General features: G+C 31.0%; 2 protein-coding genes across 2 annotated transcripts; one reads left to right on the forward strand and one right to left on the reverse strand.

Moving 5' to 3' along the window:
• The first annotated feature begins 8,521 nt into the window (after positions 1 to 8,521).
• Positions 8,522 to 11,865, forward strand: LOC112755452 (rho GTPase-activating protein 2). Its single transcript, XM_025803552.3, has 4 exons — positions 8,522 to 9,070; positions 9,966 to 10,086; positions 10,196 to 10,546; positions 10,820 to 11,865. The coding sequence occupies exons 1-4, from the start codon at positions 8,724 to 8,726 to the stop codon at positions 11,426 to 11,428; spliced, it is 1,428 nt and encodes a 475-aa protein (XP_025659337.1). The 5' UTR covers positions 8,522 to 8,723; the 3' UTR covers positions 11,429 to 11,865.
• A 1,057-nt stretch (positions 11,866 to 12,922) lies between these two features.
• LOC112755460 (uncharacterized) lies at positions 12,923 to 13,975 on the reverse strand. Its single transcript, XM_025803564.3, has one exon. The coding sequence runs from the start codon at positions 13,668 to 13,670 to the stop codon at positions 13,236 to 13,238; it is 435 nt and encodes a 144-aa protein (XP_025659349.1). The 5' UTR covers positions 13,671 to 13,975; the 3' UTR covers positions 12,923 to 13,235.
• Between the last annotated feature and the right edge of the window lie 387 nt (positions 13,976 to 14,362).

Raw genomic sequence — 14,362 nt, forward strand, 5'->3', positions numbered from 1 at the left:
GTCTATATGATTCGAAATATGAACTTCTTCACCTAAACCTACTAATTCGAATTAAGATGCTTCGATTTATGATTTGGTAGTTCGAATCATATTGATTCGAATTACTCGTGATTTTTCATCTTAATTCGTGACAAATCAATTCGAATTACATGTGAGTGTGCATGCATAATTCGGGACAATTTAATTCGAACTACGTGCTTACATTGTCATATAGTAATTCGAATTTTATTAATTCGAATTATGTGTTAGGCTAATTCGAATCTTATTGATTCGAATTATATAAATATTTGATCTGGTGGATTGTCGTAGCAAAGTTTCATTTGGCGGATTTGCGTAAAATTGAGCTAGCATTGGCTCATTTGCGTTTTTTGCCCTATAATAAAATTAACAAAATACTTATTGTTCCTGTTTTATATTATTTTAGAATAGCTAGATATTCTAAAAATATATTTTAAATTTTTTACTATTTTTATTTTTATTTATATAGGATCGAGTTAATTTGTTCAATTAGTAACTTACCGATTGAACCAATAATACAGTAATTTAATAGCCTAATTGGTTTAATTACCGATTCAGATCTAAAAAACTATAAACGCGTGCTTACACGTACTTTAATGTGAGATTGATTTTTATTGGGTTTGGGCGAACTTAATTAGAATTAGTTGCCCAAAAAACTTATATGCTACTAGGCCTCTAAATATATATATAATATTATGTTATAAGTATATTCAAAGTATCTCTAATAAATGATGAAGCCTGTTGTAGCCTCACAGCGCCAGTTACTCTGGAAGAAGTTAAGTCGGCCATTTTCAGTATGCATTCTTTTAAGGCGCCGGGCCCTGATGGGTTTCAAGCTTTATTCTTTAAAGAATACTGGAAGATTGTTGGTTTTGATGTTTGGACTATGGTTCGTCATGCGTTCTCTGGTTTGTATTTGGATCCAAGGATGATGGAAACTCTTGTGGTTCTTATTCCGAAGGTAGAAAACCCGGTTTCCATGAAGGATTTTCGACCAATTAGTCTCTATAATGTGGTTTACAAAGTTATAACGAAGGTCCTGGTCAATAGACTTCGTCCCCATCTCAAAGAGATTATTGGGCCCCTTCAAGGAGGGTTTATCCCGGGGAGAGGAACCCCAGACAACATCATTGTAGCACAAGAGGTTCTCCATTTCATGAAGAAGACAAAGTCAAAGAAAGGCACCTTGGCCTTTAAGATTGATCTGGAGAAAGCGTACGATAGAGTGGATTGGGGATTCCTGAAACAAACCCTGGTGAGTTTTGGCTTTCCTCCTCCGACAGTCAATCTGATTATGCGTTGTGTCACTGCTTCCTCACTGTCTATCCTCTGGAATGGGGATAGATTAAATAGCTTCACTCCGAGCAGGGGTCTTAGGCAAGGAGATCCTATATCATCGTATCTGTTTGTGTTGTGTATGAAGAGATTGTCTTGTTTTATTAATCAGCAAGTTGATAAGGGCTTGTGGAAGCCGGTTGCGGTTTCTAGAGGGGGTCCAAGAATTTCTCATTTGATGTTTGCCGATGATTTGCTTATTTTCTGTAAAGCTGAAAAACAGCAAGTTCAAACTGTAATGGTAGCTTTGGAAAATTTCTGCAGAGCCTCTGGGATGAAGGTTAATGTGGAGAAATCTAAAGCGCTATGCTCTAGGAATGTTTCAGCAACAAGAAAAGAGATTTTCACTAGAGTCTCCTCCATCAGATTTGTCCAGAACTTGGGCAAGTATTTAGGGGTGAACCTTAATCACTCTCGGGTGACACGCGCAACTTTCAATGATGTTCTGGACAAGATTCGGGAAAGGCTAGCCAGCTGGAAAGGGAGATTGCTTAGTAAGGCAGGTAGACTCTGTTTGCTCAACTCGGTAGTGACTGCCATTCCTACTTATCGTATGCAAGTATCTCTCTTCCCTAAAGGGGTAACTAATAAGATAGAATTCATGATGCGAAACTTTCTATGGAAGGGTCAAGCTGATGGTAGAGGCCTGAATCTAGTTAACTGGAAAGTGTTGGTCACCCCTAAAAAGTTTGGAGGTCTGGGAATTAGAGATCCTTTTTGTGCCAATATTGCTCTTCTTGGAAAACTAGTTTAGCAACTTTTTCACCATCTCGATAAGCTATGGGTTCAACTGTTGACGGAGAAATACCATTCTTCTAAGGATGATTGTCTTAGTCGGTCTCGAGAAAGGGGATCTTATGTTTGGAAGAGTATATGTCGAGTTTGGGATATCCTGAAGGAAGGTTTTATTTGGTGCATTGGGGATTTGGAACAGAACTTTTGGTTTTCTAAATGGAGAAGAGAGGGACGACTGTGTCAGGAGATGGATTATGTTCACATTTCTGATTCGGATCTCAGGATCTTGGACCTTTGGTCATTTGGACAGTGGAACCATGAGAATATCTATTCTCCTCTGAATCAGTCTCTACAGAGCAACATTAACTCTTACAACCCAGATGTTCAAGCTGGTTCAGAGGTCGGTTGGTGTTGGACTGGTGCGGTTTCAAAGGTTTATGATGCTCATAGTGGTTATTTGTGGCTCAGTAAGAAGATGTTTAGTTGGGAGGATAGGGGTAATTGGCTTTGGCTTTGGCGTCAACATGTTCCGGAAAAGCACAAATTTTATGCCTGGCTATGTCTTCGGGAGGCTCTTCCTACTGCTGCATTTCATTTTAGGAGGGGCATTTCGCACACAGATAGCTGTCAACGATGTTTCTCAGGTCAGGAATCGGTATTACATTGCATTTGGGATTGTCCAAAAGCCCAACTTGTTTGGCAAGCTTTAGGGATCTCCGATCAACCAGTGGATTTGATGAGTTGGTTCTTACATAATAGCAAACAACGCCCCTTTAGATTCTTTTCTGGTCTCTGGTGGATTTGGCGTTCGAGGAATAACGAGATCTTTCATCCTCACGACCATTGGACCACAGACAAGGTGATTGGTATGGCTTTGTCCTTGGAAAAGGAGTTCCGAAATATTTTTGAGTTGCAACGACTGTCTATCCCCTCAACCATTAGTGGCTCTTGGATTCCCTCTCAGTGGATACCTTTAAGATTAATTGTGATGCTAGCTATCCTGGCAGTGGTGCTCGAGTTGGTTTTGCTTGTGTTAGCAGAGATTGGAAGGGAAGGTGGCAACGAGGCTGTCTGGGAACAATTGAGAGTCGTAGCATTTTGCAAGGAGAGTTGTTTGCTATTTGGAGAGGCTTTCTTTTAACATGAGACTCGGGACAAAGAGACATTATATGTGAGACAGATTGTGTGGAGACTTTTACTATTGTCAATAATTTATAAGATTGCTCTGGGTTTATTGATCCTTTGGTGTTAAAAATTCGAGATATAATGTCTTGGAAATGGCGTGCTGATCTTCGGTTGATCTTGAGAGATGCAAATACAGTAACAGACATCATGGCAAAGACCGCAATGAGGACCCTTTCTCCCCAAGTGAAGCTTCCGTTACCTTGGAAAGAATTTGAGAGTAGTATTCAGCGAGACTGCCTTTCTTAAGTAGTTTCTTTTTTTTTTTCTCGTTCTTAGTTTTTGTTTATTTTTTTTAAGTCACAAAAAAAAATCAACTTTGATTTCTCTTTTAACCCCAAATTTATCATTTATGAATGAACTAATGGTAAATTTGATATTTTTGTTTACCTTTAAAGAACGATCTGAGTTTTCATTTCTTATGAATAGTTTGTGTGAGGAGCTATTGCTCGAGCTTTTGCGAAAGGAATGATGCATCCAGTTGACACTTGACACCATTAATATCCAAATACAAAGCCAAGCTGGCATGGTGATGGAATAAAAGGCTTTTACAGGGGTGTAGTACTTGGCGTTATAGAGTCCACTTGTGATTGGAACCACATTTTCTTTCCATCAAAATTTTTACACCTGAATTCTTATACATTTTCATATCTCAGACCCCAATTATTTAGAAGCCGATATTTTTATGATGATATCTTCACATAAAAATAATATTATAAATCATTAAATGAGTTGATGTGTTTGATTAAATATGTTTGGTTAATTATTTAAAAATTTATAATATCATCTTTATATAAAGATATTATGTGAGTATTCTCTTTATTTGAAATATGTAAAATTTTTTCATCCAAATTTTAGCGTGGTGATTTGGCTTATGTAAGAGTGAACTACTAATCCGATCTTTATTTATTTTTTAGAATGATAACGCAATTCCTCAAGATAAAATGATTTACTTTAGCGTCTATTCTTATTCAATTCTGAACAAAAAACGCTGACATATCAGTTTTAAAAATACATAGGAACTTAATTATCTCTAAATTTAAATTGGTTAGGAGTTTATTACTTTATTTATCCTCATTCTTTAAATAATATTTTTTTAAATTATTTTTTATTCATTATATTAATATTTTTTAATAAATTATTAAATATATAGTATAATAAATACACACTAATTAAAAATTTTGAATTTAAAGATATCATTTATTATGAAATTGAATAAATAATTCTCAAATATAATTTTTAAATATATAAATAATAAATATTAAAATACGATTAATACATTAATAATAATAAGCCTATGATATACTATTAGTATTATGATCTAGATAATTTTCACAATAAAATAAAAATTAATGAATACATTATTTAATATATAGTAAAAAAAATTTGAATGATAATAAATTTAATTTTTATCTCTTTAAACTAAATTAATAATTCTATTCGATATCTTTACACTAATATATATATATATATATATATTATGTTTTATTTCATTTAGTATTAGTAACATACTCATTGTGTATTTTAGTGTAAAAATTTCAAATAGAATTATCAATTTAGTTTAAAGAGATAAAAAATTAAATGTTATTACTCAAAAATTTTTTACTATATATCAAATAATGTATTCATTAATTTTTACTTTATTGTAAAAATTATCTAGATCGTAATACTAATAGTATATCCTATAGTTATTATTATTATTCATGTACTAACTATATTTTAATGTTTATTATTTATATATTTAAAAATTATTTATTTAGTTTCATAATAAATGATATTTTTAAATTTAAAAAATTATTAATTAATTTGTACTTATTATACCATATATTTAATAATTTATTAAAAATTATTAATATAATAAATAAAAAATAATTTAAAAAAATATTATTTAAAAAATACAAATAAATAAATTTTTAATTAATTTAAATTTAGAGACAATTAAATCTATATCTATTTCTAAACTTTACACATCAACATCTTTTTTTGTGTGAAAAATATAAGTAATTAATAACATTCTTAAATAACGTGTAAACAATGTAAATTAATAGAATTAAAAAAATAAATTTAATGAATAACATTGAATTAAAATATAATGTACTTATATTTGATTGGTAGTTGTTCATATTGTTCAAAATAATCATCGTTTCTTAACACTCTTTTTTTTAGAGTTGACGAAGAAGCAGCATTGTTCACGAAAGTAAAAGAGAGAAATCGAAATGGATCATTGGGTTGAGAGAATCGCACATCTTCTAAAGTTTCTCTTAAAAGTACTTGAACCTCAGTTAAAAGAAAAAATTGACCAAAAAACAATTATTTAAATTATGTTTTAGTAATAATATATTAATAAGAGTACATAAAAAATACATAATATATTAATAAAAAATAATTTAAATAACACCCTTTCTTTTTGAACAAAACTTATATAAATAAAAATTTATCCAAAAATGTACAATACAAATCACTGAAATCAAAGAACAATGAATGACTTGCGAAATACTTGTGACGTGTCTTGCCTCGTTCTCAGTATGTATAAGCTGTCAAACCCTACTCACAACAACACATCTTTCTTCCCTCACCATGTATAAGCTGTCAAACCCTACTGGCAACAACACACACTTCACCAAAATTCATCTCTCTCTCTTTCCTTTATTTTCTCCTTTCAATTTTCATGTGAAAATCTATCTTAATTTTTTAAACAGCCAAACACATTTTTTTCTAAGAACTCGTCCTTTTCAAGATGATGAAAAAATTCAGTCTCTTTGTAGGTTCTGTAGCCGCCGCGTTGACCACTGCAATTTCTGTTTCGTCTTCTTCTATGCATGTCTCCATTCAGGGTGGTGGGTTTCAGAGTGACCATGGAGGCTCTTCTTCTCCGAAAGATTCAGCATCGACAGAAAAATTCGCTCCAAGATTTGACGGGTTGAGGTTCATTGAGACCCTTGTCACTGCTCACAGATGAAACCTTTATTTTCTAGAAAATAAGAATTTTAAGTTTCTTGTTCAATTACCTGTAGTACTCGTGCTATCTGAGAAGAAAAAGATTTAAATTTTTTTAACTTTTTTCTTTTCTTCTTCTGGTAGGATTTATTATAACTAGGAAAGGAAATTGTAATGTTGTGGAATTATTTTGTTTTTATGTTTTTGTTATTTGTACTTTTTTTTTACCTAAACTTGTGATGTGCGTCTTGTGATTCTTCATAAATTTCTCAGGAAATAATAATAATAATAAAAAGTTTCTGCTAAAAAAATTTATTAAATTATTATATTTTATATAGTATGTACTCTTTTTATACTCTTGTTATATAAAAAAAATTATAACAAATAAGCTTACATATACTAATAATTAAAAAAAATAATCTAAGTAATATTATTAAAATTTTTATTTATAGTTCAATCTACGAAATAAAAAAAGTTGGTATAATTTCATAAGTTGATTACTTAATATCATGTATGAAAAAATTCTTCTATGATGCTGAAGATGAAAAATTTCAGCACTTAAAAGAAGCTACCGTGGTTATAGTGCTAGATAAATTCTTGTTTTTTATAGAGCACAGACTTCTGAAAATAAAGCCTGCAATTCTGTTAGTTTGTATTTTTTTTATATTACACTAGTAATGATAAAGTTAATAATAGTGATTTTTTTATTAAAAATAATTAAATTATTATATTAAATTATTTTCATAATCTAATAAATAGAATAAATATCTTAATTTTTAAAATATTAATCATGAAACAGAACGTATAATGACTTAAGTGAATTGTTATATATATTTTTTTATTAATTATTATGCACTTTAAATTACATATTTTGAATTTTTGACGGACATTTTTTGTAAAAAATATTTAATTTTAAATTAAAATATTTATTTTTTCAACCACCTAAAATTTTTAAAATAGACAAAATAAAATAAATAATCAAGAATTATATTATATAATAATTTGTTTGTGAATTTTTGCATTACCTCTTGTTATACTTTCTTAAAAAAATAATTTAATTAAAGTTAACTCATTTTTACAATTATAAACAAAAAAACGCAAACATAAAAGAGACCACGTTAATGTGTTATTCAACTTAAGCAATAAATAATATAAAAAAAGAGTTTAGTAATTTGACTATTATTATTATTATTATTATTATTATTGTTGTTATTATTATTATTATTTTGAGCGGTCTTTTTCGACAAAAAATACCAATCTTTATTTTACTATTTCTTTTTTTATTTTATAAATTTTATTTTATTTTTTGAATATTTTTAATATTCACCTTTTAACCATTTTTTCAAATTAATTATAATTTATAAGTTTTTAATTTTAATGAGGAGATAAATGATGTCATAAATAACATATGTGATATATAGTACCTGATGTAAAAGTAAAAAGAACACATGCCACTTTTAATAATTTGATACATAGTTAAACTATTGGAAATTTTTTTTCATCAGCATTATAGAATTTAAAAAAAATATCAGTTAAAAGTTCAAAATATATAATTTAAAGTGCATAACAATCAATAAAAAATATATAAGATCTGTTTCATGATTAGTATTTTAAAATTAAAGTATTTATTTTATTTATTATATTACAAAAATAATTTAATATAATAATTTAATTATTTCTAATAAAAGAAAAAAATCACTATATTAAGTTTATCATTAGTCGTATGATATAAAAAAACACAAACCGACAGCAATGCAGATTTTATTGTCAAAGCCTGGATTTTATAAAAAACACGTATTTATCTAACATTATAATCACGTTAGCTTTTTTAGGTGCTAAAAATTTTTATGTTGAGTATCATAGAATTTCTCATACATTTTTTCACTTTGTTATCAGGAATGATAAGTAGACTAATATTATAACAGTATTTTATTTTTATTTAAAAATATTTTATTCTTTTTTACTTGAAAAATTTGTATAAAATAAGTTGGAAACATAAAATTATGACGATCTTTTTATTTTAAATTTACTTTAACAAATTTTAATGTCATCGACAATGAAAATAACAAAAAAAATTAATGTGACTAACCTAAATTTTTTTAAAAACGAATTTAATTTAAAAAAATATTTAAAAGATCAATTTAAAAAATAAATAAATTATTTATTTATTTTTGTAAATACAAAATGAAAAATACATCTAATTAAGCACCAAAAAAGTAGTAAGCCTGATGGAAGGGGTTAAGGGAGTGGCAAATGTGGTAATTAAGCTCAACATCGGAGACCGAAAATGGAAAGCTCGGCATTAAGATAAAGTGACATTTCGTGAGAGAGAGAGAGAGAGAGAAGAAATTTGAAAATGGGAGTGGCCGTTTGAATTGAATTGAAAGCCTTCAAAACAAAAAACAAAAGCTTCATTCATTACTGTCAACAAATAAGAAATCAATGCAACCCAACAAATCCACATTCATTAACTAACCACTACTCACAACTCAGAAGAGAGAGAGAGAGAGAGAGAAATGCCGGGGTTAGTGATGGTAACGAGAGGCGGCGGATGCGGTGGTGGTGGCGGTGGAGGAGGGAAGAGAGCGAGACCTGATGCTACTGAGGCGGAAGAAGAAGAGCAGAGACAGCTGTCACTAGTGGCGTTATTGATAGCGGCGCTGAGAAAATCTATGGTGGCTTGCAGAGTAGACAGACCATCAGAAGAAGTGATCTCCACTGTCCATCATAATCACCAGATGGAGATCGGATGGCCGACAGACGTCCAGCACATCACACATGTAACGTTTGATCGATTCAATGGCTTCCTCGGTCTCCCTCTTGAGTTCCAAGTTGAGATCCCCGGTCGCGTTCCCAGTGCTAGGTAAACGTTTTATTTTACTTTTTTTTTTTAAATAATTAACAGTTCTTAGATTTTTACTTTATTTAATTTTAAGGGCTTTGCTTTGTGTGATTGAAATTTCAAATGCTAGGTACTTCAATTTCTTTTGTTTGAAACAAAACTGGAAACTTTGTGTGTATTTATTATAGCTTAAAATTTTTATAAAATTAGAAAAAGGAAAATTAGTCATTGTTTTGTTGTATCTCTAGATGAATTTTATGTTTCAAATGTACCTTTGTTATTTTTGTTGCACCTCAACTTGTGCTTTTTGCTTTTGAATATTGATGAGTATGTCGTTTGGAAGAGAAAGAATCAAAGGATAAGGCTCTTTTGAAAGCCATGGTTCTAGCTGATTTGAAAAAAGCATTGGAGCTGCTCATTTTAACTTATACAAATAGAGGATGGAAGAAAATTATTATTTTTTATTTTATATAAAAATAGAGGATGCAGAACTGAGTTATATACAGGTGATGAGCCTAATTACCGTTTATTAATAAAAAAAATTATATTTTCTTAGTGTAAAGTAAAAAATAAGCTAGAAAAAAAATCCGAATGTAGATTGCATGGTTTTCCTAGGGTTGTGTAAATTCAGAAAATGAAAACACCATTGTTCATTTGAAATGAGGTCCTCCTGAGACTGGAAAGTGTAATGCATTCTACAAATTCATTGAATTATGTAATGTACTGTTCAATCTTATTTATAGTTTCTTGAATTTACCATTACTTTTTCAAAATTCATTAGCTCAATCCTATTTTTTGAAAGTAAAAAAATAAATAAAGAGGTGTTCTTCTCTAGACATTGTCTATTGTGTTTTCGTGTATACCGATGTTCACTGCAACATTCTAAGCTGTGATTTGCTGCAATCTATGCTTGCAGTGTGAGTGTGTTTGGGGTCTCAGCAGAATCTATGCAGTGTTCTTATGATTCCAAAGGAAACAGTGTCCCCACTATTCTATTGCTAATGCAGGACCGTTTATACTCACAAGGAGGCTTAAAGGTATTGAAATTTGAAATCAATGCAATATATTTTGCAATTTGGACCAGATTTTTTAAAACATTCAGTTTAAGGTTAGCTTTCTTTACTTGTATTTTCAATGAATTTTCAGGCTGAAGGTATATTTCGGATAAATCCGGAAAATAGTCAAGAGGAGCATGTGAGGGACCAGTTAAACAGAGGCATTGTGCCGGACAACATCGATGTCCATTGCTTGGCCGGGCTAATTAAAGCCTGGTTCCGGGAGCTTCCTTCGGGGATACTAGATGGACTCTCACCAGAGCAAGTTCTTCAGTGCAACACGGAAGAAGAGTCCGTTGAGCTCGTGAAGCAGCTAATGCCAACGGAATCTGCATTGCTCAGCTGGGCTATTGATCTCATGGCTGATGTTGTGGAAGAGGAGGAGTGTAACAAAATGAATGCTAGAAATATTGCAATGGTTTTTGCCCCAAACATGACTCAGGTATGCTACTTCATGTGTTGGGGGATGATAATATATTAACATGATATGTAGTTTTGTTGAATTAGAAGCAAAATAATCTGCCGTCATTACGTAGTTTTCAATATCAAACAATTTGCATACTAGTGAGGTTACACAAGTTCTTTGATGTTGTTAACATTGCTCAAATCTTTACGAGTTTGATTGTCTTACAAGGTGATGAATATCATTATTGAATAACTTTGGACAGCATTAGTCTAATTGTGTTCATATTTTATATTTTGTTTCTTGAAACAGATGTCTGATCCTCTAACTGCCCTGATGCATGCGGTTCAAGTGATGAACTTGCTCAAGACACTGATAATGAAGAATCTAAGAGAACGTGAAGAAACCACAACCGGATATTCTCCCATGTCATTTCGCTCATCGAATCATCAGTCCGAGGAAGAATATGACAGTCAGCGAGAAACGGACACCAGTGGTGAATTGAGAGGGACTAAGTCGGATTATGACGATCATCACCCTCACTATAGTCATAGCAGTGAGGGGGAGGAAGAAAGGGAGGCTGAATCTTTAAGCGAGATTGAAGAATGCTTCTTGAAGCAGTTGGATGATGATAACACTAAAGGGTTCTCACAACAAGAACCTTCAGGCTATTTGCAAGAGTACATTAACCCTATAAGTTGTTGCTCAGATTTTAGCATCAAATCCATTGCATCAATTGCCGACGGAACCATAAATTCCAGCTTGAGTTCCATTGATGGAGAAAGGTTGAGGACAAGGGTGGCTGCCGTGAGCTCAAACATCGAAAAAAACAGCCGGTCAATAGAATGTACAGGAACCAATGACGTGAAGATGATCGATAAGTTTTCCGATTCTGCGCCGCCGCTGCTTGCATCTAGTTGAAAAACTGGATTTCATTTCAGTAGGTTTTTTTCAAGAGACATGTCATGTATATTCACATTTGCCTCCCTCATTCAGTGGCTACACACCTTCCTCCCATGTAACAGAAAAGAGATGTGTGTTAGCTTAGTGTATGAGACAGAATGAGTATACGAAACATTCTCTTTTCTAAGTTCCTTGTTTCATATTTTGTCTCAACAAGCAGGTTTTGTTTGTGTAAATTTTAATACATGAAGTAGGAACTGTATGGCTTGTTGTGGATTGTTGGAAGGTTACTGTGTTCAGCTTAGGCTGAATCTGCCTTGTTCTGTATGTTCAAAAAGTACTAGACAACTCTAACCATGACAAATTTCACTTCTGTGAAAAGTTGTAAGTTTGATGACTTGATTGAATTCCTTGGGAATAGGCATAATGATGTAGGTCTAAGATGATGCTTGCTATGTTTCCTGTGTATGATCAATATTTGATGGATTTCATATTTCATTCACAATGGTAATATGGTAAATCTTCAACGGGATAATGGGATATAAGAGGAATTTGCACCAGAATTTTTTCGAATTTGGTGGAATATGATCTTGGTTGAATATCCCGTGACACAATTATACCCCAAGAGGTGTATTGGATCTAGTTGAGAGTGCTAAACCAAAAACATAACCAAAATAATTCTTATAACCAGGTTAGATTTATGGTTAGAGATGGTTTAGTTGTGATGGGTTAGGTTTTCAAGTTAAAATGATTTATTTATAAAAATATTATTCTTACACTAAAATCAGTCTTTAATGTATCTGTGTATAAATTCATATGCGGTTTAATTTATTTTCAATATATATTTGTATATCAACATATATCCCGGTGGTTGACTTTGATAGTAAATTTTAATGTACAAATAGTATAGTCGTTTATTTATTAATTTTTGTACGGGTTATATGTTAACAAAAATGTTATTCGTACACTAAAATCAATCACTAATATATTTATATATATATATATATAGTTTAATTTATTTTTAATGTATATTTATATTTTAATATGTATTTTATATTAATAGCTGATTTTAGTGTACATGTAACATAATTCATATTTTAGACGTAGTTTGATTTTGAAAAAATAATGTTTTCTAAAATAATCTTTTTATCGTAATCTTTTATGATAATAGATAAAGAAATTAAAAATTAAATGGACGAGGTCAGCTAATATTCTGAGATTATAAACTTTAGTTTACACTTTTTGGGGAAAAGTAAGTTGGAACTTGACCAACTTTAATTTTCTTAACATTATACTCTTTCCGTTGTTTTTAAATGAGTATTCATTTTTAACATTTTTCCTTTATAAATAAATGCTTTCAAAGAATTCGTCAAATTCATACTTGTAAGCTCAAGAAATTCATCAAAATTAGAATTTAGAAGATTACAAGTGAGAATAGTTTCCAGCTTCAACCTGCTGTCTCTATCCCTATAATTAAATAAAATCATATAAAAATTAAAATGAAACAAATAGTAATTGTGAACAAACATTCATTGTAATAAATAACAATAATAGCATTCATATGACCATTTGCAGGGAAATTACATATTTACATTTAAATTCACTAATTAGCTGCCTAAGTTTCTAAAATTTACATTTTCTTTCTTTCTTTTTTTTCTTTTTCTTTTTTTTTCTCTTCTAACCTATTTGATTCATTTTCTTTTATGTGTCAGCCAAAAGAAAAATATAAGAAATTTTCCTAATGAGAAATAAAAGAGCTAAAAAAAAAAGGAACCCAGAATAGATAAGAAAAGTTGAAACCAAAAATAGATCTGAAGAAAAGAAATCAAGATGCCAAGCATGCTTCCCAGAACAACCTATTCTTTTCCATTTCATCCAAAGATTCCTGATTTGAAGCAAATGACACAAATGACCTTGTTGGGTGCTGTTCTTGCAAAACCTCATCTTCTTCATCACAATATGATGTTCCAAAAACATCATCTTTCTTCTCCCCATCATCATCATCATCATCATCATCATCCCAATTGACCTCAGCAACATTACATGCATCATCATCATAATCAGATCTATCATAGCTGCAAGATAGAGCATCATCATCATCATCATAATCTTCATGACCATGATGAACATAACTACCTACCCTTGAAATCTCACAAACCATTTTGTTGTGATTAAAATCAGCTTCTTCAGAATCCCCACTGGCCTCAAAGAGAATGTAAGAAGAAAAATCTGGAGTGACATTATTACCCTTCACATCCATAATAAGAGAATGAATGATATGATATGAACAACTTTCAATGTTCCTAGGATCCTATAGAACCACAGCCACCACTACTCTTAATATGAAAAATGAAAATGAACACCGCAACAACGTTGGCATAAACATATAACTAATAAAGAAAATAAAAGGTTTCGAAAACCATAATAATATATTATTGGAATTAGAAAACGTGGGGCCACACTTGTTAGACACTTTTGGTGACAAAGACTATGATGAAATCTTTTCAAAATTAAACTTATATAATGTGACTCTGCCTTCTCTCTCTCATTATTGTTACTGATGAATGAAGATGAGAAAAGCTTCTAGAAGGGTAGTGGCAATTAGTGCATGCCCAATTGCAAATAGGATTCTCTAGGGAGATAATGGATTATTTGTACAATGTGTACAATGGTTATTGAGTTATGAAATGAACATCCCTTATACTATTTAGAATAACCATCCGAGTACAAGGGATAATAAACATCTTCTTGAAAAATTAATTTAATTTTTGGGTTCACTAAGGATGGAAAAATGTAACACTAATAATTATATCTCTAATACTCCATAAACCTTCATTGTACACATTGTATAAATATTTCATTGGCTCCTCATACTTTCCCTTGCAAATATAGTAGTAGCCAATAGGAATTTGAATTTTGCATACACGCGCTCTTCTAGAACATTTTCTTATT

This window comes from Arachis hypogaea, chromosome 2 (genome assembly GCF_003086295.3).
Source record: "Arachis hypogaea cultivar Tifrunner chromosome 2, arahy.Tifrunner.gnm2.J5K5, whole genome shotgun sequence".
Taxonomy (NCBI): Eukaryota; Viridiplantae; Streptophyta; class Magnoliopsida; order Fabales; family Fabaceae; genus Arachis; species Arachis hypogaea.